This window comes from Gambusia affinis, linkage group LG24 (assembly GCF_019740435.1).
Source record: "Gambusia affinis linkage group LG24, SWU_Gaff_1.0, whole genome shotgun sequence".
Classification (NCBI taxonomy): Eukaryota; Metazoa; Chordata; class Actinopteri; order Cyprinodontiformes; family Poeciliidae; genus Gambusia; species Gambusia affinis.
In genome coordinates, this window is record NC_057891.1 from 2,910,154 (window position 1) to 2,933,806 (window position 23,653).

The window sequence follows — 23,653 nt, forward strand, 5'->3', positions numbered from 1 at the left end:
GATTTATTCAATAAATAAAGTCAGAATCTCAGATTAAAACCATCATATTTAGAGCTTAGTGCCTATTTAAAAGGCACAGACCTGATAAATCAGAGTAGATTTAATTCTTTGAATTTTAAAATAATTTATCTGTCAACATTTGAAATGAATTGGAGCCATTTTGCCCTGACAGCAGAAGAGGGCTGAGCTTTTATCTGACGTGTTTTTCTGTCCGGGTTTTTGTTTGTTTCTCTGTGAACTTTGATCAGTTTAAAACAAGCATGGCGTCCATCAGCAGACAAACGAAGAGCGTCTTCTTCTTCCTCCTCATAACCGCCGCTCTCCCAGCATGCACCGGGACCCCAGGAGGTCAGTCCTGCTTCTTCCTCCTTCTGCTCCTCCTCATCTTATTGTTGTTCTGGTAGCGTTCATCAGGATCCAACGGCTCGGTTCTGATGAACTGCACCTCCGCTCTGCTCCAGACCGCAAAACGAAGAGAAAAAACTAAACAGTTTTATAACAAATTTAACTATATTTTGACTATAAGAGTTTAATTTATAATCTGATGAAATATTCTGTCAGATTGTTCTGCTGCAAACAAGTTAAATCAATAAAAATGAGTATTAAATAAATATTATTTTACCTAGATTTTAAATAAAAATCAATTAAGCAACAGAAAATATTACCTTTTCCCTCTAGTGTTTAAATTTTAGTACTTGTGGTTTATGTATCTTGTTTTTGTATTTATGGCTGGTTATGAAAACAAATTTTCTTTCAGGAACTTTAAGAAGTTTGTGGAAAATATCAAAGTACCCAAAAATTATACTAAAGTAAGATAAACTAATATTTTTATTCAAGTAAAAGTAAAAAAGTTTTTGGTTCAAACTCAAATTTAAATCATTTCATATTTAAAAAATAGATTATCAGATGGACAAAAATGTAAATTAAGTGGAAATTTTGTTATTTTAAGAACAAAAATGACTAATTAACATGAGTAACAAAAAATAACAATCAGAAAGAAAATTTAAATATTTCCAGATCAGTTTCTTTCAATAAAAATCTTATGAAACTTTAACAGGAACTGCAGCTGAATTTCTGTTTCTGGTGAATGTTTGGTTAAAAAATGTTTTTCATTCAGTGAGAAGAAATTTAACTCCAGTAAAAGTAGAAAAACTTTATAATAAAATAATTAAAATTAGAGTAGTAAAAATACTCCTAAAATAAGTTACTGAAGTGAAAGTGACTCGTTCGTGCCCGTCACATGGTTCCAGTTTGAGTCCAGCAGCCGTCTGGTTGTTTCGCTGCAGGAGGAACGTTTGTGTCCCGACGTGAAGCCACCCGTTTCCTGCAGCGAACTCGAAGGGCCAACTCTTTCCTGGAGGAGCTGAGGAACGGAAACCTGGAGCGGGAATGCTACGAGGAGAAATGTTCCTACGAGGAGGCCAGAGAGATCATCCCGCAGGCGCAGCAGCTGGTGAGTCTCACCACCGTCTTTCAGTGAAGAAGGAAACTTACTGAGGTACAGAATATGTACTTTACCTGAGTAACAATTTTTGAGAAAACGTAAAACTTTCACTCCAATAAATTTCTCTAAAAGCGTTCCTTACATCAGGGGTGCTCAAAGTGCGGTTCAGGGGCCATTTGTGGCCCTTGAATTGATCACAGATCAAGAAAAGCTGAATTTGCTGCTTCAAGCCATTTAATGTCGGTGAAAATATAATATATATATATATATATATATATATATATATATATATATATATATATATATATATATATATATATATATATATATATATATATATATATATATATATATATATATATGTTCAAAATAAAACTGTAATGTGCAACACAATGTATTCATTCAGGGTTTGGCTTTTAATTTAATTTATTAGTAATAAACGTTCAGTGAAGAGTGAAACACAAGCAATTCTTATTGGGAAAAGAATCCGGAAAAAGATACAAAATTAGGATAGAATTTGCTGATTTGTTATTAATCTGGCAAACCTGCAGAAATCTGACATCTTCACTTGTTTTATTAAGATATTATGTATTTAGTTGGTTTCTTTAGCAAGTAAAAATAAATAATAAAATTCTTTGTGCGGTTATAATAAAAATATTTGTAAAAAGTTTGGACACCCCTGATTTAGAATTTGTCCAAATTGGCAGAACATTTCTGCAAACATTCTTGGCTAAACTCAAGAATAGTTGAAGAACTTTAATTTAACTTTACTTCCTGGTCCATTTCTGGTTTCACTGCCTGCTTTTCTCTGTGTGCAGGAGAACTTCTGGAGGACCTACACAGGTACTGACCCAAACATTTCCCGCCTCCTGTGAGAACCGGGCCTCACGGATGTGTTTTGATTTCCAGCGCCGAACCTCTGCCTGTCGTCTCCCTGTCAGAACGGGGCGACCTGCACTCGCCATCTCAACACCTACACCTGTAAATGTGCCGCCGGTTTCCACGGGTCCAAATGTGACAAAGGTAGGAACCTGCTGAGAACTCGCTGCTGACGGTCCGGGTCCAGATTGTGGGTGATGTTCTGTTTCCGGCCGTTCGCAGTCCGACCGACCTCAACTAGGTGTCGCTTTAGAAACGGCGGTTGCGAGCATTTCTGCAGAGAGAATCCGGATCGCTCGCGGTTCTGTTTCTGCGCTCCGGGATACGGTCTGGACCAGGACAACAGCACCTGTCTGCCCAAAGGTCAGAGCTGATCACCGGGTTTTCTTCCTGTGGGTTCTGTCCGCTTCCCAACAGAACCGCAACGCCTGTGATTCTCCAGGCTCAGGAAGTAAGACTGACCTTTGACCTCTCTCTATGCTGGTACAGAGCCAGTCGTCTGTGGAAGACCGCTGGTCAATTTTGCCCCCCGGGTTGTTAGAGGGCAGGCCTGCCCCAAAGGTTACTGTCCATGGCAGGTGAGTCGGACACCAACCGGGTCCAAAACATTTCATGTCAAAATTCATTAAAAATGAAAAAATTCATTTACTGTGATGTTTTACCTCCTCAACAATAAACTGATTTTAATAAAATCTGGAAATCATTAAAGGTCCAAACCTTGTTTCCTTATTAAACAAAAAACTATTTCAAAATTTAGTAATTAAAAAATGATAAAATGGTTTGTGATATTTTTTGTTTCACCTACTCAACAACAAACATTTTTAATGAACGTTGTTAAAGATCCATAACATAAAACAAACTTCGATTTGTTTCTTAATTAAAAGAAAAACTATTTCAACATTTATTAAATAAAAAAAAGGCAAAAATTTGTTAAATATTTTTGTTTAACTTGGTTAAGAAAAAACAAACTTCTAATGAAACCTGTTTACCATTAATGATCCTAAAATAGGCTTTGGACATTTGCCTTTAAAGAAAATGGTCAAAATTCAATAAATTAAAAATGCAAAATATATATATATGTATATATATATATATATATATATATATATATATATATATATATATATATACATATATATATATATATATATATATAAAATTACCTGAACAATGATAAATAAATTTTTTATAAAGTCTGGATATCATTAAAGATCCAAAACATAAAACAATTTTTGATTTGTTTCCTTTTTAAAAGAAAATTTCTGATTTTTTAAAAACAAATTTGACCTGCTCAACAATAAATCAAAACTACATTAAATTGTATGTCAGTAAACAAAGAAAGGCTTCATTCTCCTGCTTTTCAATCTAAAAACTCAGTAAATAAAAAAAAAAGTTAATTTTTGTTTTTAATTTTAATCTGAAAATCAATAAAGATCTTAAACATAAAAAGTGTTCAGACTGCTGCCTTACTTAAAGAAAAACTAACTTTAACATTACCTGAGTGAAGCTGGTCTTTCTTCAAATCTAACAAATAAAACATTTGTGCTGCTTTTATTTTAAAGATTTTAACAAAAACATTTCCAGAGGTCATCAGAGGTCATCAGAGGTCATCGTCAATATCTTCAAAGTAAAGCAGCACAAACAAAAGTTTTAGTTGCCCAAAACGTTTAACACTAATTTTGTTAGATTTGAAGAAACCGGAGCCGCCATCACTCAGGGCTTCAGAGGTCGGGTCAAGGTCGTTCATGTTTGTTCCAGGTTGCGTTGTACGAACACAACCGGTTCAGCTGCGGCGCCATCATCCTGTCCGACGTGTGGATTCTAACTGCAGCGCACTGCGTCTGGCACAAACCTTCTGCCATCCTCCACATCTACGTAGGTGAGGTCACTCTTCAAGGTCAAACTCACAGCGTGGCGTCTCCTGACCATATTTAACCTGAATACTGGTCGCTGCCAGGCAAACATGACCTGGCGAGACCAGAGAAGACGGAGCAGCGTCAGCGAGTGCTGAACATCACCATCCACCCGGACTACGACCCCGTGACCACCGACAGCGACCTGGCCCTGCTGAAGCTGCACAGCCCGGTCAAACTGGGCCTCCATGTCATTCCCATCTGCCTCCCGGCTCGGAACAGCACCTTCGCCTGGACGCTGTACAACGTCCGCCAGGCCACTGTGTCCGGATGGGGCCGCCTGGTGGAGGCCGGCCCCATCGCCCGCTACCTGCAGTGGCTGGTGCTGCCCAGGGTGCCGCTGCAGGAGTGCCGCCTCCACACCCAGCTCAACATCACCAAGAACATGTTCTGTGCGGGGCACAGGAAGGGCGGGCAGGACGCCTGCGAAGGCGACAGCGGCGGCCCGCTGGTGGCGAAGTACAGGAAGACCTGGTTTCTGACGGGCGTGGTGAGCTGGGGGAAGGGCTGCGCCAAGGAGAACATGTACGGCGTCTACGCCAAAGTCACCAACTTCCTGGACTGGATCGAAACTGTGATGTCTACCGGCTGAAACGGCGCAGGTCAACCAGCGCCGAGTTCAACAGTGTTAGGAAAGTAGAAAGGTAGTTACATTAACTCAAAGACAAGCTCAAAGTTTAGCTTGAATGTCTGAAATTAAATCTGTGGGTTGACATCTGGACAGAAGGGAGGAAAATCTGTATTATTGTTCCAGAGACTCATAATTATGTCATTTATATATAATAAACATAAATAATTAGGAAAAACTGTGTTTTTCTTTCTACATAACTACACGAAGCATTAATGAACTAGTTTTCATCCAGGTGGGACAGATGTTCTCCACAAAAAGTTCAAATCAGATATTTATTGTTTTTCACGCAGTATTTCTATTGGATCTTTTCATGCCTCTTGTTTGACCTGGTTTATGTTTAAGTACCACTAGAGGGCGCTCCAGGGCTCCTGTTATGAACCTCAGATCCAACTGAACCAAAGGTAAACTGTTACATCAATGTTTGTTTTGAAGGGAGGAAAGAGTAACTTGTAGTGTTTTTATGGCTTTCATGGATCTTTTCTCCCTTCTTCATTCAGTGTTTTGATTTCTTCTGCCAGCAGATGAAGTTTGAGTTTGATTTCACTCTCAGTTTTCTGTCTCATTAAATAAAGTTTTTGATGTTTATATCAGGGGCGAGAGGGAAATATTTTCTGAATTTGGTTAGTAGAAGTTGCTGAACCTGAGGGCATTGATCAGCCAGTGTTTCATCACCCGAGGTTCTCCATGTGACAAACTACAGACTGGTGGTGAGAGGGGAAGTTAAAGACTTTGTACCTTTAGAAGAGCGATGGTAGCGTTCTGATGAAATCAACCATGTTACTCAGGGTCTTCGTCATCTTCGTCTTCATCCTCCAGGACTCCCAGCCGGCTTCAGGTGAGGAAGATCCAGATTGAACCTGTAAGTTATTCATGGTTTAGCAGAAGGAGCTGGTGCTGAGCTAAATCTTTAATAGTTTGTGTTGAGTTAACAACAAGCTATCTACCTGCAAGGCTAGCATCTACTGAAGTTTTACAGTCACATTCTGATTCTGGTTCTGGTTCCAACAACCCGCTGGTGACAAACACCCTTAAAAGGTTCAGAATGACCAAAACCTGCTGGGTCTCCAGCAATAGAAAGACAAACTACCAAAGCATCAACGGACCTTTGGATCTTAAATCTTCTTTCTCTACTTTTGCTTCTGAAAAGAAGACAGTATAAAGTGAGCAGATTTGCTCAAAGTTGCTAACTGAGTTAAGTTTTACTGACAATCATTCAAGCTTCATCTAGAGGTAAGACCAACGGCGGTGGAGGCTGGAGTCTCATGCACTTTATCACGAGAATATTTCCAGTAATCAAACTCAGGGAACTGTATGGCAAACAAACAGAGTCTACAGAGAGTCTGCGGATATCAGCGCTGAAATGGAGCAACATGGTTTCCCCTGGTTATGTTTGATTCATCACCTTCTCTCACAAATAGACAAGCATGGCCTAGTCAAAGCCCTCACCACTATGCAGGCAGCACAAGACATCTTTCAGAAGCTCAAATCTTATTGAGCATGAAAGTATTTCTGTTAATGATTTCCATAAAGCTTGGACCAATGAAACAATTAGCCAAACATTTACCTGATGGTGGCGTTTATGATAATGAGCCGAGGAACAAGCACAGATTCATCCAATCAGGAACGGCTGCTACCTGTAAACAAGAGCAGGTACCAGACCCTTATGAGGGTCTCCAAATTAAACTCTGACAAAGGAAATTACAAGATGTGTTTTTGTTCCAAAGCAAAAAGCTTATTAACCGCACCTTGACTTATACTCACCTCAACAGGGAAACTGATGTTTTCCAGTGTAGACAGATGATTTATGCTCCTTTGTGTTCCAGTCTTTCTGGAGCGACAGCAGGCCAACGGCGTCCTGGTCCGGACTCGCCGGTTCAACTCCGGCTGGTTTGAGGAGCTGAAAGTGGGAAATCTGGAGAGGGAGTGTTTGGAGGAGAAATGTAGCTTTGAGGAGGCCAGAGAGGTGTTTGAGCACGACGAGATGACGGTGCGTTACGTTGCAGACACTATGAGGGTTTTAACTCATAGAGCAAGAGTCTAAAATCTTGTTGGTTTTTGTCTTTTCTTCAGAACGAGTTCTGGAAACGGTACTCCAGTAAGTAACAATTGTCCAACTGAAAAACGTCTGACCTTCTGGTAAGAGAGTCAGGATGGAGAACAGTTCATCCACTAGAGCTTCCTGTGTGTTTGGAGGCTTTTAAGAAATATCTCTGTTTTGGTTTCACCTTTGTATGACAACTGTTGCCCATTTATAATCTGCTGATTATTTCTGAACACTTGGGGTTGGATTAAAATAGGTTTATAACTATCAGCAGTTATCTACCGTAATGGTATGGGATATTTCATTTAAATAAAAACGGTGCGTTTCTGTCCAAGTCCCTGACAGATGTACGTTGGGTCCCTGTCAGAACGGAGGGACCTGCATCAATAACGACGAGTCCTACACCTGTTTATGTCTTCCTCAGTTCATGGGAATCAACTGTGAGTTCGGTGAGCAAGAAAAGACATTTTATCATGGAAGAAACCACCAGTGTTTTAATCTCCTGTCTTTTTGAAATAACTTCTGTTGTATCTGTTGTTATTTCTGTTTCCAGAGCAGCAGACGGAGTCGGACAGTTGTCTGCTGGAGAACGGAGCCTGTGATCATTTCTGCGATGAAGACGCGTTTGGACGAAGGCTAACATGTTCATGTGCTGATGGTTATGAACTGGACACAGATGGACGGAGCTGCATCACTAAAGGTTTGCTGTAATGTTTGATCATTTACAAACTTTCATTCTGACTGAATATTTTATTAAAACAATAATCATTTGGGATTTTAATAAATACAAAACTGGATTTGAAGCTACCTACAACAACTTCCATCTACAAACAAAAGCGTTTTTTTCACGTTTTAATTTCCTTTTGTTTGCAACATTAAGAGGACTGAATATATTTAACATATATAAATCTATATTCATCTTTAACTGATTGAATCGGTTCACAGACAGCGTAAAAACTTTATTTTGAATCTAAATAGATCAATTAGTCATCAACGTAAATAGAGAACTTTAAAACCATTAATGTCTTTTAGAATAATTTCAGGATCTAGTATAGATCCCTGTGGGACACCATTTCTTAAAAAGCGACCTGGTAATTATTTGGTAGCCAATTAACACTCATGATGTTTAAATTTGGTTGTTGAGGTATTATTTTGTCATAGATCAGGACAGTAATCAACTGTCCAATCAAATGGTTGTTTCAGCACCAGTAGCGTGCGGCACGGTCCCCGTCCTACAGAAAGTAACCACAGACATGCATCTGCTGAGGATTGTGGGGGGAACCGAATGTCCGAAAGGTGAATGTCCCTGGATGGTAGGTAGACAGACTTTAGAGTTACAGTGAGAGCTGAAACTAAACCTGCCAAGTGTGAAGAGGGGAATGATGTCATGGAATGAAAACTGAAATCTGTGTTTAATCATTCCTTAAAGGTTCTGCTGACGTATAAAGGCAAAGGTTTCTGTGGAGGAGTGATTTATAAACCGACATGGATCCTCACAGCATCTCACTGCCTGGAGAACACCAAACCGCAGTTCCTGAAAGTGGTTGCAGGTACAAATCCCTCCTTTCAACAATAAAAAGACCATCTATACCAGTAGAGACCAGTCAGGTCTGGTTCCTGCTCTGTCTTCCAGGTGAACACGACATTTTGGTCAATGAGTCCACTGAACAGGTCATCCAAGTTGTCGAGATCATCATGCACGAGAATTACGTGACCAGTACCGTTGACAACGACATCGGCCTCCTACGCTTAGCGTCTCCCATAGTTTACTCGCCGTACGCGGTCCCGATCTGCCTGCCGACTCGGCCGCTGGCTGAACGTGACCTCTGGGCGGTGGACCTGCACACGGTGAGCGGCTGGGGCAGGCGGGGCGAGAACGGGCCCACCTCCGACCGCCTCAGGCGTACCAAGGTGCCCCGCATCAGGAAGCAGACCTGCATGGAGCAGAGCGGCGTGCTGCTCACCGAGAACATGTTCTGTGCCGGATACTTGGACGGTCGGACGGACTCGTGTAAAGGCGACAGCGGCGGCCCGTTGGTGACGAAGTTCAAGAAGACGCACTTCCTGCTAGGGATCGTCAGCTGGGGGAAAGGCTGCGCCCGACCAGGCAACTACGGCATCTACACCCGAGTGTCCAACTACCTGGAGTGGATCCAGAACCGAACAGCAACACCAGCGCAGAGTGGAAACACCACAGAAACTGTCCCTAGTTCTGCCACTGTAACTGTACAGTAATATGAATCATTTATCCAAACAGATGGAGAGTAAACTGAAAAAGTCACTTCCTTTCTACAGGTGCTACATGCAAACCTAACTTAAATTAACAGCAATAATAAAATAGAGGTTGAAATATATATAAAGAAGCAAAATATTTGGCTCCCAGGTAACCATTTAGTTAGCAAGCCAAATATTTATTTTGTAAACTAGATGTTTGCATTTAGTTCTACAGTTAGCTTGCTAACTATTTAACTACCAAATTTTTTTAGGTTGTATCCAAATATTTTGTTTGCTAATTGAATATTTAATTTGCCAACAAAATATTTGTTTAATTTAATGTTCAGTAAATATTTAGCTTGCTAATTGAATATTTAGCTTAACAAAAAAAAATTAGCTCACCAATTAACAGGCTAAATAATTTGTTTGCCAACTAAATATTTTGATTGCTAACTGAATATTTGGGTTGCTAATTTAAAATTTAGTTGGAATCTGTGACATTTGTACATGTTTCGGTCCAAAATGCCGTTTTTTTAGGGTTTGTTGTGTAGAAGGCTAAAAGTTTTTGTCATTCATTTGTTTAAAGGAGTTAATAAAGAAAATATTCAATTATTTGTGGTTTAATTTTAAATATTTTCACAACTGGAACAAGGAAAATAAAATGTTTAGAACATCCACATTTCTCTCACTACATCTATTTCTAATAATCTTTTAGATGTGAAATTCACAGCAGATGTTTGAATCAATACAAATAAGAGACAGATAAAAATAAATCTATTTAATAAACTTAGTGTATCCTGCATCCTGTCCAGGTAAATCTGAGTCCATCTGTGTTCAGCAACATTTACTGACACCTAGTGGACAATTAGAGGCATAGCAATAAAATGAAGTCCCCTCAATAAAAACACATTTTGTAGATTTTTAACAGTAAAAATTAAATATGTTGCATATTTACTGTCATTTATTATAGAAACCCTGTAAGATCTGTTCATTTTATCCAGATTCTGTTAAAGGTTTGGTCATGAATTTCTTATGATGAAAGCTTTAGTTAGGAACAGTTCCACCTGAAGTTTTCATTTTCTAGCTAATCCAGCTTCAGTAGTCATACTTCTGCAGTAACTGTGAAGTACTTTTCCATACTGCTTGTGTACAGTGAGTGAAAAGCGGCCAAAGTACCATGGATCTTTGTTTGCAGAGCAGATTGAGGCTCCAGAGCTGAACTGCGTCTGATCTCAGTCCTGATTTTCTCTGCCACGTTCAACACTGCAGACATGCTGCTGAGGAGCTTCTGCCTGGTTTCTGCTCTGCTCTGGGCCGTCCACGCTGCTGAAGGTCAGACAAAACATCCATTACCTCAGGTTTCTGCTTTTAGAAACACACCTGAATGGCTTGTTTTAAGATTTAATCCCAGAAGTTGATTAAATAAACAGCAGCTACTGTGTTCATGCATTAATTAAAGAAAATGCTGTGAAGGTGAGTAACGAACGAATGGATGCACCGTCTGCAGTGTTTGTAGAGAAACATGAAGCCGCCTCGGTGCTGCGCAGATGGAGGAGAGCGAACAGCGGCTTCCTGGAGGAGGTGAAGCAGGGAAACCTGGAGAGGGAATGCATCGAGGAGATCTGCGACTACGAGGAGGCGCGGGAAGTCTTCGAGGACGACCAGCAGACGGTGAGCAGCTCGTCACCAACGACTGGATCTCTGCTGCACCTGCTGGTGTACAGAGAATAAAAACACTGACAAACTCTCTGTTTGGTTTCAGAGGAACTTCTGGAAAACTTATGATAGTAAGTATCTTACAGCGCTCACCCTGACTGATACATTGTCCGTCAGGATCCAACAAATCTGCTGAAACTGAAGTCAACCTTCATTAATTTGGACCCTACAATTATTACAATCTGTTCTGTCAGAACGGGACCCCTGCCTGGTGAACCCGTGCTTTAACAACGGGACGTGTATCTATATGGGAGCCAGCTATGAATGTCAGTGTCCGGAGGGATATGAGGGACGGTACTGTCAAATAGGTAACGCTGCATTTATTTTAATATTTGTAGATGTTTCTGGAGTTTTTCCTATACTCATGTTAAATTACATTTGGAAACGCCAAGAGGTCATCCAGCTGACGTTCAGTGAGTGATCATAGATGGAGTAGAGTAGCCATCTAGCTCAGGTTTTACTAAATTAAAACTGAGTTCATCTGTATAATTGGTTATTTTAGATGTCTAAATGTGGAGAAAACAGCTCCTCTGCTGCACAAGCTTTTATTTCCAGTTTTTGAAGACTCGCTGGGTTGCCTGTACCAGAATGGATACTGTGAGCATTTCTGCAACGGTTCTGGAGCGAGACGTAAATGTTTCTGTGCTGACGGGTACCAGCTGGCAGACGATGGAAAGAAATGCGTCCCTAAAGGTGAAGGAAAGGTTACAGCGCCCTCTAGTTTAGTTGGATGTTTGCTGACGATGTGATTGTGTTCAGTGGCGTTCCCCTGCGGCCGGGTGACCTCCCCAGTAACCGGACCCAACCAGACCATGCAGGATCAGGTCATGCTGGTGGGAGCTAAGTACTGTAACCATGGAGACTGCCCCTGGCAGGTAAACACTGCTGCACCTCACAGTGGCGCCCCCTGCAGGCTGCTGCTACGTTCAGGTCCTTCTTAAACCAATCGGTTGGTTTGTTTGTGGGAAAGTTTAACTTCCAATCAACCAGACTGTTTTAGAGGGACGTCTGGAAATGAGCTGGAAGGTTCGATACGTAGCTGTTAATGTTCTTCAACAGGTTCTGATTAAGCTGAATGGAAGCAGCCACTGCGGTGGAGTTCTGGTCCGACCGGACTGGGTCATCACCGCGGCCCACTGCGTTCATGGGAAGAGCCTCCAGCAGCTCGTTGTGGTGGCAGGTAATCTGAACTTTAATCACCTTTAATTATCGGCACTCCACAAACTATTTAGGGAACAAAATGGCTATTATATTTAGTAAAAGGTTTGTAAAAAATATGTACTCTGGATAACGTTTGTCATTTTGTACAAAAGCGTTAAACTGCCAGAGCTTGGAAATAAATTCAGGATCACGGACCTGGCTAAAACATAAGAGTTAATTTCTTCTTCAGACTAAAACGTTCCTTGTTAAAATGAAGAAAACCTGAATTTGGTGAGAAAGTTTCTCATTTTAATGATGGCAGATTATGACTAAATGGTGCTTTATTTTGGTTTTAATAAACGGGAATGTTTTCCCATTTGGAAACTGCTCTTGAATATATTTCCAAGCTTTTGCAGATGAACTCTTCTGTAATTTTCAGACCTTTTACTGATTCAAAATTTGGTGCATTTTTCAGTGTAGTTGTGATTTAGAATAAAATCTGTCTTTGCTGACCAGGTGAAAACAATCTGGACATGAAAGGTGACACAGAGCAAACATTTGACGCTAACGTGGCGATTCCCCATGAAAACTACGACCCGGCAACAGGCGACAGCGACATCGCCCTGGTCCGGATGAACGCGTCTGTCTCTCTGAGCCGATACGCTGTCCCCATCTGCCTTCCCACCAAAGACTTTGCTGAACGAGAGCTGCTGCCGGTCCGATACCACATCGTGTCCGGCTGGGGCAAGAGGACCACCGGGGGGAACGCCTTCGCCTCCTCGGGCCACCCGCTCTCCCCCATCCTCCGTAAGTTGAACGTCCCCATCATCCAGAACTCCCAGTGCTCCCAGAAAGCCAAATTCAACTTCACCGACAACATGCTGTGCGCCGGGTACCTGGATGGAACGCAGGAGAGTTGCCGTGGCAACGACGGTAGTCCGCTGGTCACCGAATACGGCTCCACCAGCTTCCTGATGGGCGTGGTCGCCTGGGGGCGGGGCTGTTCTCAACCGGGGTACTACGGGGTCTACACCAAGGTGGCCATGTTTGTAGACTGGGTGGAGGAAACCATAAAGAAGACACCGACTCTGGATGTCCTGCAGGAGCAAACAAAAGTTTAAAATCAGCCAAAGATTCAAAATGTTGTACGACAGACAAAGTTATTCCATCTGTTCTCAGGATGCAACATAAACAAATAAACCATGGAATGAAAACATCTCTGATTTCTGAAATTCTTACGATTTAAAGCTGTAGTATTTAACTTTGATATAAAAGTATTTTGTTACATATTTGTTTAAACTGTCACTATCCAGCTCCTCTGCCTTCTCCTAGTGTTAACTAGAAACAACCAATCAGAGCCAGGAGGCGGGTCTTAGCGCTGTCAATCAAGCCTGTGTGCAAACTTGAAGTCTAATCAATTTCCTGTTTGAAATTTATATTACATGCAACTTTCTCAATCTTCTCATCAGAACTGAAAAGGTTTTTAGATCCTGCTGCTCACACAAACCGTACATCATCACACCGTCACTCCTCTCACTCAGCCAGGTGAACCCCCACACCTACGGAGATCCACAACTGCCCCCCTTACAAAAAAATCCCATGAAAATCACATGTGACTTTCACATGTGATCACATGTGGTTCACACAAATTTTTACATGTGAATGATATGAATCACATGTGAAAGCACATGAATACGTGTGATTTTGGAATGTTTCGTGGTAAAATCACATGTGATTTTCATGGGATTTTTTTGTAAGGGCCTGGAGAGTCAGGGGCGTAACAGAGGTCCTTTACCAACCTGGGCTGGATGGCCGCTCACAAAGGAAGAAGCCATTTCTCTAAACTGACATAAAAAGCCAGATTACAGAATGGAAATACACTCAGGGACCAAGGCCTTAACTTCTGGTTAGGTGAGTCTAAGACTGAGATGTTTGGGTATAATGACAATTAATACGTTGGAGGACAAAGGGAGAAGTTTGCAAGCCTGAGAAAGCTAGAGACTTTCTGGCTGAAGGACAGTAAAGTCAGAGAATCCACCACAAAGTCCTGATCCAGTTACTCCAGCTCCTTCAGGAGGAGTTGATGAGTTCCTGTAACAGCATCGTTCAGCTCTGCTGGGTAAACAGATCCCAGGCTGGACTCTGGTCCTCCAGCCTCCGGGAGCTTCCAGCTGATTGGCTGGTTCACCGAGACAAGATGGTGAAGTTCATGATGAGTCAGAGCTCTGACGGTGTTTACTGGAAGTCTGCTCTTCTTCTGTGGTGTAAACTCAGAGGTCGGAGTTTAACTTTAACCTCCATGGATCCACAACAACAGGCTGAAGCCGAAGTCGCTTCAGGGAAAAATCGGACCAATCAGAGAAAAATGAGCTTAAAGAAACAGCAGCCATTTCATTCAAAATTAAATATAGAAATTAATACTTTTAACAAGTAATTAACTATGAAAGCTAGATAAATGCAAAAAATATGGGAAGCTAAATTTGTCAATCAGTTTTATTTATTTCATTAATTGTGTTTTATTTTGTAATGCTACTTTTTTATTCCACTTTTATTTCAGGCTGTTTTTATTTGATATTCTTATATTCCAATAAGGGTTTGGATTGGTCTTAAAATAAATATTTATAATTAATTAATAAAAAAAAATGCCACATCAAATAAATAAAAGTTTCCATTAAATGAAAACAAGATAAATATATTTCTATTTTTAATGGGAAGCTTATTTCATTAATAGGTTTAATCTACTAATTAAATATATTTAAGTATTTATTTATTCATTTAATTAAGTTTGATTTTTTGACATTTGTTTTGTAAACAAACTTTATTTCAGGGTGTTTTATTTTTGACTGTTTTATTTCAAACTATTTTATGAGAAATAAGCTCATCATTACATTACTTTATAGATTTATTTTGTTTCCTTTCATGTGTGTATTTATTGATTAATGCAGTATTTATCATTCATTAAAAACCGTAGTTATTTAAGTTTGAATGAATCGGCTTTGGGTGTTAAAGAGACAGAAGCAGGAATTGCTTTTTGCTGATAATGAATGAACAATCAGAACAAACTGATAGCCGAGTACAAGGATGAGATTAAACTGCTTATCTTCTCTTTTACTCCTTCAGGAAAATCCAACAACAGAAGCAGAAAATCTGGACTGAAACCAGGATTCTGATGAACAAAGTTTGTTGCTTTCTCTAAAAATGAACAGAGGCTACTTTATCCCTTCACCAGAACCACAAGCCTCCCTGTTTCTACTGCAAAGCAGTGTGGGAGTTGCAGTTTTCCCTAAAGGAGTGCTGAAGGTCTGATATTTGGAGCAGGAAGCCTGAGATAAAGCCCGCCCAGACCAAACCTTCCTCCCCCAGCTCAGGCAGTTCGTTGCCCTCTCTGCCTGCCTGCTGCAGTCAGACTCCATTACTGCGATCCAGGACAGTGAAGGTTCTCCAACAGGAACCATGTTTCGGACTCTACCACCAACCCTGGGCCTCGTGCTGCTGCTTCACCTCACGGCTGCTCACGGTACGTTGAGATCCACATTCAGGTGTCAGGACTGATGAAGAGGAGGGTGGTGGGGAGGAAGGTGGAGTGTGTGTGGTTGTGTGTGTGGAGGAATGGGGACGTTGTTGATTGACAGTTAGCAACACTTGACCTCAGGACAATATGTTTTGAGGTTTGCATGGGAAGCATCTGGAGCGTTTCTAGTCTCAGGTTGCCATGGATCCGTTTCTGTTCCCTATCCCAGTTTTCCTGGACGGCAGGGAGGCCAACCAGGTTCTGACCAGACTGAGACGGGCCAACAGCTTTCTGGAGGAACTTAAACAAGGCAACATGGAGAGGGAGTGCAACGAGGAGCGCTGCAGCTGGGAGGAAGCACGAGAGATCTTTGAAGATAAAGAGAGAACTGTATGAATCTAAAGACGTTTTCATCAAAATGCAAAGAAAGTTTGTCAGAAAACTTCTCATAATTCTGTATTAAACCCTTTTATTCTGCTGGTCTTCCATCAGGATGAGTTCTGGGCCGTATATGTGGGTAAGGTTCCTCTTCAAAACCCCAAACCAAGCAACTTCTAGTGTTCTGGGATCTAACTGACGTGACCTTGTCCTTTCTACAGATGGCGACGCCTGTCTGTCCAAACCCTGTGCTAATGGCGGTCAGTGCACGGATACGATTGGAAGCTACAAGTGCTACTGCCAGGAGGGATACAAGGGCTTCAACTGTGAAATTGGTAAAGCAGAAGAGTCAATCCAAACGGTAAAAGTTGGGTGATACAGTAACAGAACGTCCATCCATTAGTCTTCAGCTACTATGAAGACTTGAGGAGGTTTGAGGAACCCTTTGGCAACGTCCTCTGAATCCTTTTGCCTGGTCTTCTAAGCAGATCAGGTGATTTTAAAAGCTGTTGCTGTTGAAACTCAACCTGATCAGGTGTTGAGAAGATACAGACCATGGACCTCAAAGACTTCCAAGGTCACACGTTCCTGACTCTTGCAAATAAACATGGGCGCCGTTCGGTATTCTTTCTGTTCCAGAGTTACCGCACCACCGATTGTCCCAACATACCCTCTACAGTGTTTTCAGTGGTGCTGCATACATACTTTAATTGCTGTAGTATCTGTGCCTTTTCAGTTATCCCAAAGCTCTGTGAAAATGATAACGGCGGCTGTGATCACTTCTGCCGCGTTGCCAACAGAAATGTTGAGTGCTCGTGTGCTGATGGATACTTCTTGGGTCAAAATGGAAAGTCCTGTGAATCCAATGGTAAGAAAAACACATCTGATGATCCAGGTTGAACACAGGAGATCTGGGCAAGTGATCAAACAACATACAACTGCAAGCACCTTTAAATTCAACAATGGGATGCAGAAGATTGGATTTATTGGGGATTTTATTCCAATTCTTGACAGGGCCAAAAATACAGCTTCCAAGAAAATGTAAATTCCCATAAACCATTGGATAGTCCTTATTTTTTTGATGAGTCCCATGCAAAGACATCTGTTTGACTGACACCCACAGCCAAGTGAATGCCCAAGAACCTCAATAGAGATATAAAATGGATAATTGTACATCCAGACATACTAGGGAAGTTTTCAGAATCCTTTCTAAACAACACCAGATCCGAGATCAGGGGAACAACACAGTAACCACTATGGCTTAAGCCTGGTGTGACCTTTAACATGATGGTGCCAAGGTGAGCCTTAGAACTCATGAACACCAGTGATGGCACAATGAGACAGACCTTCAATCTATTTGGCTTCACCTCCAATGAACATGATGATCGTTAAGATCCAGAAACAGTTTAGGTCAACGACAGGACGATGATCCCACACGGGTTCTGGAAACATTTGGCTTCTGGACTGGCAGTTTTGTTGTTTTCATTACTCTACCAGTAAAAAGTAATGAATGTGCTCAGTGAACACACACATATGATGATAGAAAAATCTCTGGAAGCAATATAGCAAACCAGAGCTTCAGACATCAAAGAATCATCTCTGAACCAGTTAAGACCTGCTGAACTCTAAACATCCAACAAACTCTTGCAGAGCCTTTTAAATGTGGTGTCCTCGTCAGCAACAAGGTCCGGCGGTCACTCGTGGAGCCTGGAGATCAGAACATGGAAGAAGTGAAAGCCCCCAAGCTGAACAACACTGCAAACTCTACAGAGCAAAAGAACATCCTTGACACTGATGATCCGTTCTGGTCCAGAGACATCAGCAGCCAGCTCCCAGCTCCTATGCCCGATTTGATGAGTTCAGGTACCATTGACAGGTCGGGGACAGTTCGGATTGTCGATGGAGAGGACTGTCCAGCAGGAGAATGTCCATGGCAGGTAGTCACACAACAAAGTGATGATCAGAATGTTGTGTTCTGGTCACAGATTCTGGTAGAACTATGCCATTGCTGGAGCTTGTTGTGTCCTGCTAGGCTCTACTGATCAATGAGGACAACATCGGATTCTGTGGGGGAACGATTCTGACCGAGTACATCATCCTGACTGCGGCTCACTGCATGAACCAATCACGTTACTTCATCGTCAAACTTGGTAGGTCCGACCAGTCAAACTGGAACTTCCTCTTTACCTTTTCAAATATTTATGCTACTTCTTTTATAAGCATCATATCACATTAAGAGTCTTTAAATGTAATATACCTGTAGTTTAAATCTTTAGTTATTGAAATGAAACGTGACTTTGACCAGGTGAGTGACGCATTATAATCTCTGTGTTTCCAGGTGAACACAACACCACACAACAAACCAGTTGGGAAATGTCCCATGAGGTGGATGTGATCGTCTCCCACTACAAGTACAACCCAGAAACTTACAACAACGACATCGCACTCGTAAGACTGTCCAAGCCCATCAGGTTCAACAAATACATCCTCCCGGCCTGCATACCGCAACCAGATTTTGCAGAAAACGTAAGAATAATCCAAGGTTTCTGCTGTGGTTAATCAGGTTTTCTATAAAATGAGAGCAGGATAAATCAGGGAAACAACAGATGATATTTGTATATTGATTGTTTTGTTTGATGATAGGTTTCGCTAAACTAAACAAAAGCTTTAAAGATTTGTGTTGTTTTCTGTTGCAGGTCCTGATGCGTCAGAGGGACGGTCTGGTCAGCGGTTTTGGTCGGCTTGGTGAGGGTCGAGAAACATCTACGATCCTACAACGCCTCTCCGTGCCCTACGTGGACCGGCTCACCTGCATTGAATCCACCCAGTTGCGCATATCTATGCGCATGTTTTGCGCCGGCTACGACACAATCGCTAAGGATGCCTGCCAGGGTGACAGCGGCGGCCCGCATGTCACACGTTACCATGACACCTACTTCATCACCGGCATCGTGAGCTGGGGCGAAGGGTGCGCACGCAAAGGGAAATACGGCGTCTATACGCAAGTGTCTAAATACATCCACTGGATCAGAGAAGGCATCAAGAAGCTGACACCCAGAGTAGAGAACCGACAAAGGAGGGACCATGGCGCCATCAAGAGGCTGTACCTTTAAGCTAGCTAGAACAACCCGCTGAGAATGTAATCATGTAATCACTTTAAAATGGCCATGTTATAGCCAAACAAGTGATCAATTTGTAAGGAGCGACATGCCTTTTCGAGTACAGATGGAGTTCCTCAAGGTTGATACTTTGTGTCCCTTCATTTTCTGTTTTGTTTAAGCTGCATTGTTGATTTGAATATTTTAGGTTGCAGAAAGAGTTGACATTTAATAAAGAAATAAGTGTTTAATTTACTTTTTCCACTTGAAAAACTGCTCAGAAATGTATTTCCTTTAACTTGAGCTTTTCTTTCTGGACCAATAGTTTTAGAAGCTATAACACACAAACTTAAAAACCTGCTATTCTGATGTAAAGGTTTGCTGGACAGAATTATTAAACACCTAGAAAACAATTACATTTCTGTTTGCTTGTATTCTTTAACATCTGTCTTGGCTAATCTTCAACAAAATAAAGGCAAACACATTCAACAAATTTAAATAAAAATAAAAAATGTACATAAATTTAAAGAATATTTACTGAATGTCACATTTATTCACTTATTCAAGCATGCAAAACAAATATTACAAATAAAAATGACTAAATAAAAAAACAAAACTTTAATTATATTTAATTTATAATGTAAAATGTTTTTTTAGCTCTAACCTACAGAATTATTAAAATTGCTTGAATTTAAATCAATTTGGAATTGATGTAGAAAATATTTATAAACCTAATTAGAAATAAACCAATTATAACTAAATTTAGATTGATTTTTGTCACATATTTCTATCTTAAATTAATGTAAATCAGAATTTTGTAGCTGTTACGTTTTTCTGCTACCTTACTGAAAAATTAAAGTTTTTGTTGATTGTAAGGATATTAATTTAAGATTTATCTCTTTTTGGATAAACACTGAAGATTAATACCCCATCTACTCACATCAGAACCAGTTCTGCTTTGAGGCCCAGATCAGTGAAAAATTCAGATTTATTGATCTTGAAGTCCCTCTGTGTTTACCTGAAATCAACAACAAACTGAACGTTGAGGGTTCAGAGGTCGAAGCTGATGCTTGTTTTGACGGACTTAGAGGAACAGAGTCCGTTGAAGAAGAACTTGTTTTTCATAAATCTCTTTACAGAACCAACCTGAAGTCTGTTGACACAACATTTCCAAAGTGACTCAGAGCTCAGCGGTAATAAACACCTAATTAGAGCAATTAAGTCACTGTTGCACTTTAGGGAACAGGGTAACTGATGTTTCTCTGGATAGTCAGGTTACAACAGATTGAGGATGAGTTAAAGTCCAGTCATTTATTCACCTGTGTCCACATTAAGTGAGTCCCTGCTGGTCCTGTTGGTGTATTTGTTGAGTGTGAGCAGCTGAGTCAGAGCTGAAGCCATCAAACATCATGTCTGTGTTTCTGCTCGCCATCTGCCTCCTGGGAGGTTCCTTCCTCCAGGTGTTCAGCCAAGACAAAGGTGAGAGATCCACCGTGTTCATTAGCCTTGATCACTTTGTCACGTTCTGTGTTGGTTAACTAGAGTTGGTTAACTGGAGTTAACTAGAGCTGGAAAAGCATTCATATTTGTTTGAGTACTTGAGTTTCTCCACAACCAACACTAGAAATATTCAAAGATGGGTTCTGGTTCTGGGGTTCGTTTCACAGGGGAAAACTTGTTAATGTGTCACAAGAGGATACTGATCAATATCTGAAAATATTTTATCACTGCAGATTATTGGGGTGAAAGAGAAACATGCAATGCTAACTAAGAAGTTAGCTGCACTAACCCTAAAGTACTGATCATAACCTTTAGCCTTTATAATGCTAAATAATGATAGATATAATGCTGTAAGATATTGTATTTATGTCTACATCTTGTTCTCTTGTAAGTTTATTTTGTTTGAAATAAAGTTAATTAAGAAATTCTTCAGCCGATAACCAAAACTTTACTACAGATTTATTCAACTGAAAGGTTAAAAAACAGGCAAGTAAAATTTAACTTCAGTATTCATCTGGAAAAATTGAGGAGAAAGATAAGTGTGATAATTGTTTTCAAAATTAGCAAAGCACTAAACCAAAGCTGAGCTATGCTATTAGCTCATTAGTGAAAGTGTGGCCACTGGTGGAAACAGGTGTTGCCCAGTGGGTATCGTTGAGGTAAAACAATGTTATCGGAGATGAAGGAACCAAGAACTGGAGTTGATGATGTTAAAATTAGCAGATAATCCAGATCAAGTCTTCAGTTTTCATCTAAATGTCTTCTGAAAACTTCTCAAGATGCTGGTTTTACTGGGATTTTTGCTCCTTGTCTTGCAGGTCTTTGCGACAATGAGAACGGTGGCTGTGAACATTTCTGCCATGTTGTTGGAGGAAATGTAGTATGTGCCTGTGCTGACGGTTACTTCCTGGCACAGGACAACCAATCCTGCAACTCCAATGGTAAGAGAAGCTTTCAGACCATCAGCCCTGATCCCAAACACCAAGGAGAGAAATTTCTCCTAAATTTATAAGTTCCTTCAAATGTTGTTGAATTAGACCAACACCAGAGTGGTTCTTCTAGTAACTCAACCACCTGATGGTTCCTGTCCTCCAAACTCACTCAGAGACTTTCAGATGCGGCGCCATCGTCACTGATGTCCAGGGACAGAACAGAACCGAGAAGAGAAGCTTCACAGAGGAGCAACATGAGGAACAGAGGAACAGCAGCAGTCAGATCAGCTCAGACAGGGAAGCACAGACGGGGACCATCAATGGACAGGACTGTCCACCAGGACACTGTCCATGGCAGGTAGACACTCAGCAATGGCAGGACAGTTCGAGTCCATGTGTCCACTCCTTCAGGTTGTTCTGTCCCAAAAGGCTCTCCTGATCAACGAGGACAACATCGGATTCTGTGGGGGAACGATTCTGACCGAGTACATCATCCTGACTGCGGCTCACTGCATGAACCAATCACGTTACTTCATCGTCAAACTTGGTAGGTCCGACCAGTCAAACTGGAACTTCCTCTTTACCTTTTCAAATATTTATGCTACTTCTTTTATAAGCATCATATCACATTAAGAGTCTTTAAATGTAATATACCTGTAGTTTAAATCTTTAGTTATTGAAATGAAACGTGACTTTGACCAGGTGAGTGACGCATTATAATCTCTGTGTTTCCAGGTGAACACAACACCACACAACAAACCAGTTGGGAAATGTCCCATGAGGTGGATGCGATCATCTCCCACTTCAAGTACAACCCAGAAACTCACAACAACGACATCGCACTCGTAAGACTGTCCAAGCCCATCAGGTTCAACAAATACATCCTCCCGGCCTGCATACCGCAACCAGATTTTGCAGAAAACGTAAGAATTATCCAAGGTTTCTGCTGTGGTTAATCAGGTTTTCTATAAAATGAGAGCAGGATAAATCAGGGAAACAACAGATGATATTTGTATATTGATTGTTTTGTTTGATGATAGGTTTCGCTAAACTAAACAAAAGCTTTAAAGATTTGTGTTGTTTTCTGTTGCAGGTCCTGATGCGTCAGAGGGACGGTCTGGTCAGCGGTTTTGGTCGGCTTGGTGAGGGTCGAGAAACATCTACGATCCTACAACGCCTCTCCGTGCCCTACGTGGACCGGCTCACCTGCATTGAATCCACCCAGTTGCGCATATCTATGCGCATGTTTTGCGCCGGCTACGACACAATCGCTAAGGATGCCTGCCAGGGTGACAGCGGCGGCCCGCATGTCACACGTTACCATGACACCTACTTCATCACCGGCATCGTGAGCTGGGGCGAAGGGTGCGCACGCAAAGGGAAATACGGCGTCTATACGCAAGTGTCTAAATTCATCAACTGGATCAGAGAAGGCATCAAGAAGCTGACACCCAGAGTAGAGAACCGACAAAGGAGGGACCATGGCGCCATCAAGAGGCTGTACCTTTAAGCTAGCTAGAGCAACCCGCTGACAATGTAATCATGTAATCACTTTAAAATGGCCATGCTATAGCCAAACAAGTGATCAATTTGTAAGGAGCGACATGCCTTTTCGAGTACAGATGGAGTTCCTCGAGGTTGATACTTTGTGTCCCTTCATTTTCTGTTTTGTTTAAGCTGCATTGTTGATTTGAATATTTTAGGTTGCAGAAAGAGTTGACATTTAATAAAGAAATAAGTGTTTAATTTACTTTTTCCACTTGAAAAACTGCTCAGAAATGTATTTCCTTTAACTTGAGCTTTTCTTTCTGGACCAATAGTTTTAGAAGCTATAACACACAAACTTAAAAACCTGCTATTCTGATGTAAAGGTTTGCTGGACAGAATTATTAAACACCTAGAAAACAATTACATTTCTGTTTGCTTGTATTCTTTAACATCTGTCTTGGCTAATCTTCAACAAAATAAAGGCAAACACATTCAACAAATTTAAATAAAAATAAAAAATTTACATAAATTTAAAGAATATTTACTGAATGTCATATTTATTCACTAAATAAACCAATTATAACTAAATTTAGATTGATTTTTGTCACATATTTCTATCTTAAATTAATGTAAATCAGAATTTTGTAGCTATGTTACTTTTTTCTGCTACATTACTGAAAAATTAAAGTTTTTGTTGATTGTAAGGATATTAATTTAAGATTTATCTTTTTTTGGATAAACACTGGAGATTAATACCCCATCTACTCA

General features: G+C 40.8%; 3 protein-coding genes across 4 annotated transcripts; all 3 read left to right on the forward strand.

The window, feature by feature from the left end:
* The first annotated feature begins 79 nt into the window (after positions 1-79).
* Positions 80-9,736, forward strand: LOC122827484. Its single transcript, XM_044110491.1, has 17 exons — positions 80-348; positions 1,287-1,453; positions 2,263-2,287; positions 2,354-2,467; positions 2,546-2,686; positions 2,813-2,901; positions 4,082-4,202; positions 4,281-4,823; positions 5,252-5,268; positions 5,609-5,702; positions 6,691-6,854; positions 6,938-6,962; positions 7,244-7,357; positions 7,462-7,608; positions 8,112-8,221; positions 8,338-8,458; positions 8,542-9,736. Exons 1-17 carry the CDS (start codon positions 261-263, stop codon positions 9,141-9,143), a joined length of 2,682 nt encoding a protein of 893 aa, XP_043966426.1. The 5' UTR covers positions 80-260; the 3' UTR covers positions 9,144-9,736.
* A 562-nt stretch (positions 9,737-10,298) lies between these two features.
* On the forward strand, positions 10,299-13,194 carry f7i (coagulation factor VIIi). Its single transcript, XM_044109671.1, has 8 exons — positions 10,299-10,454; positions 10,630-10,793; positions 10,885-10,909; positions 11,033-11,146; positions 11,394-11,531; positions 11,598-11,713; positions 11,898-12,018; positions 12,495-13,194. The coding sequence occupies exons 1-8, from the start codon at positions 10,394-10,396 to the stop codon at positions 13,097-13,099; spliced, it is 1,344 nt and encodes a 447-aa protein (XP_043965606.1). The 5' UTR covers positions 10,299-10,393; the 3' UTR covers positions 13,100-13,194.
* Positions 13,195-15,310: 2,116 nt separating this feature from the next.
* On the forward strand, positions 15,311-23,305 carry f10 (coagulation factor X). Of its 2 annotated transcripts, none has more exons than XM_044109655.1 (9): positions 15,311-15,495; positions 15,719-15,879; positions 15,982-16,006; positions 16,089-16,202; positions 16,604-16,735; positions 17,518-17,804; positions 17,900-18,017; positions 18,206-18,393; positions 18,564-19,378. In XM_044109655.1, the coding sequence occupies exons 1-9, from the start codon at positions 15,432-15,434 to the stop codon at positions 18,978-18,980; spliced, it is 1,506 nt and encodes a 501-aa protein (XP_043965590.1). In that variant the 5' UTR covers positions 15,311-15,431; the 3' UTR covers positions 18,981-19,378. The 2 variants fall into 2 exon arrangements, with proteins under 2 accessions (XP_043965590.1, XP_043965591.1); XM_044109656.1 differs by lacking the exons at positions 17,900-18,017; positions 18,206-18,393; positions 18,564-19,378 and adding exons at positions 21,827-21,944; positions 22,133-22,320; positions 22,491-23,305 and having other exon boundaries at positions 15,333-15,495.
* Positions 23,306-23,653: the final 348 nt, after the last annotated feature.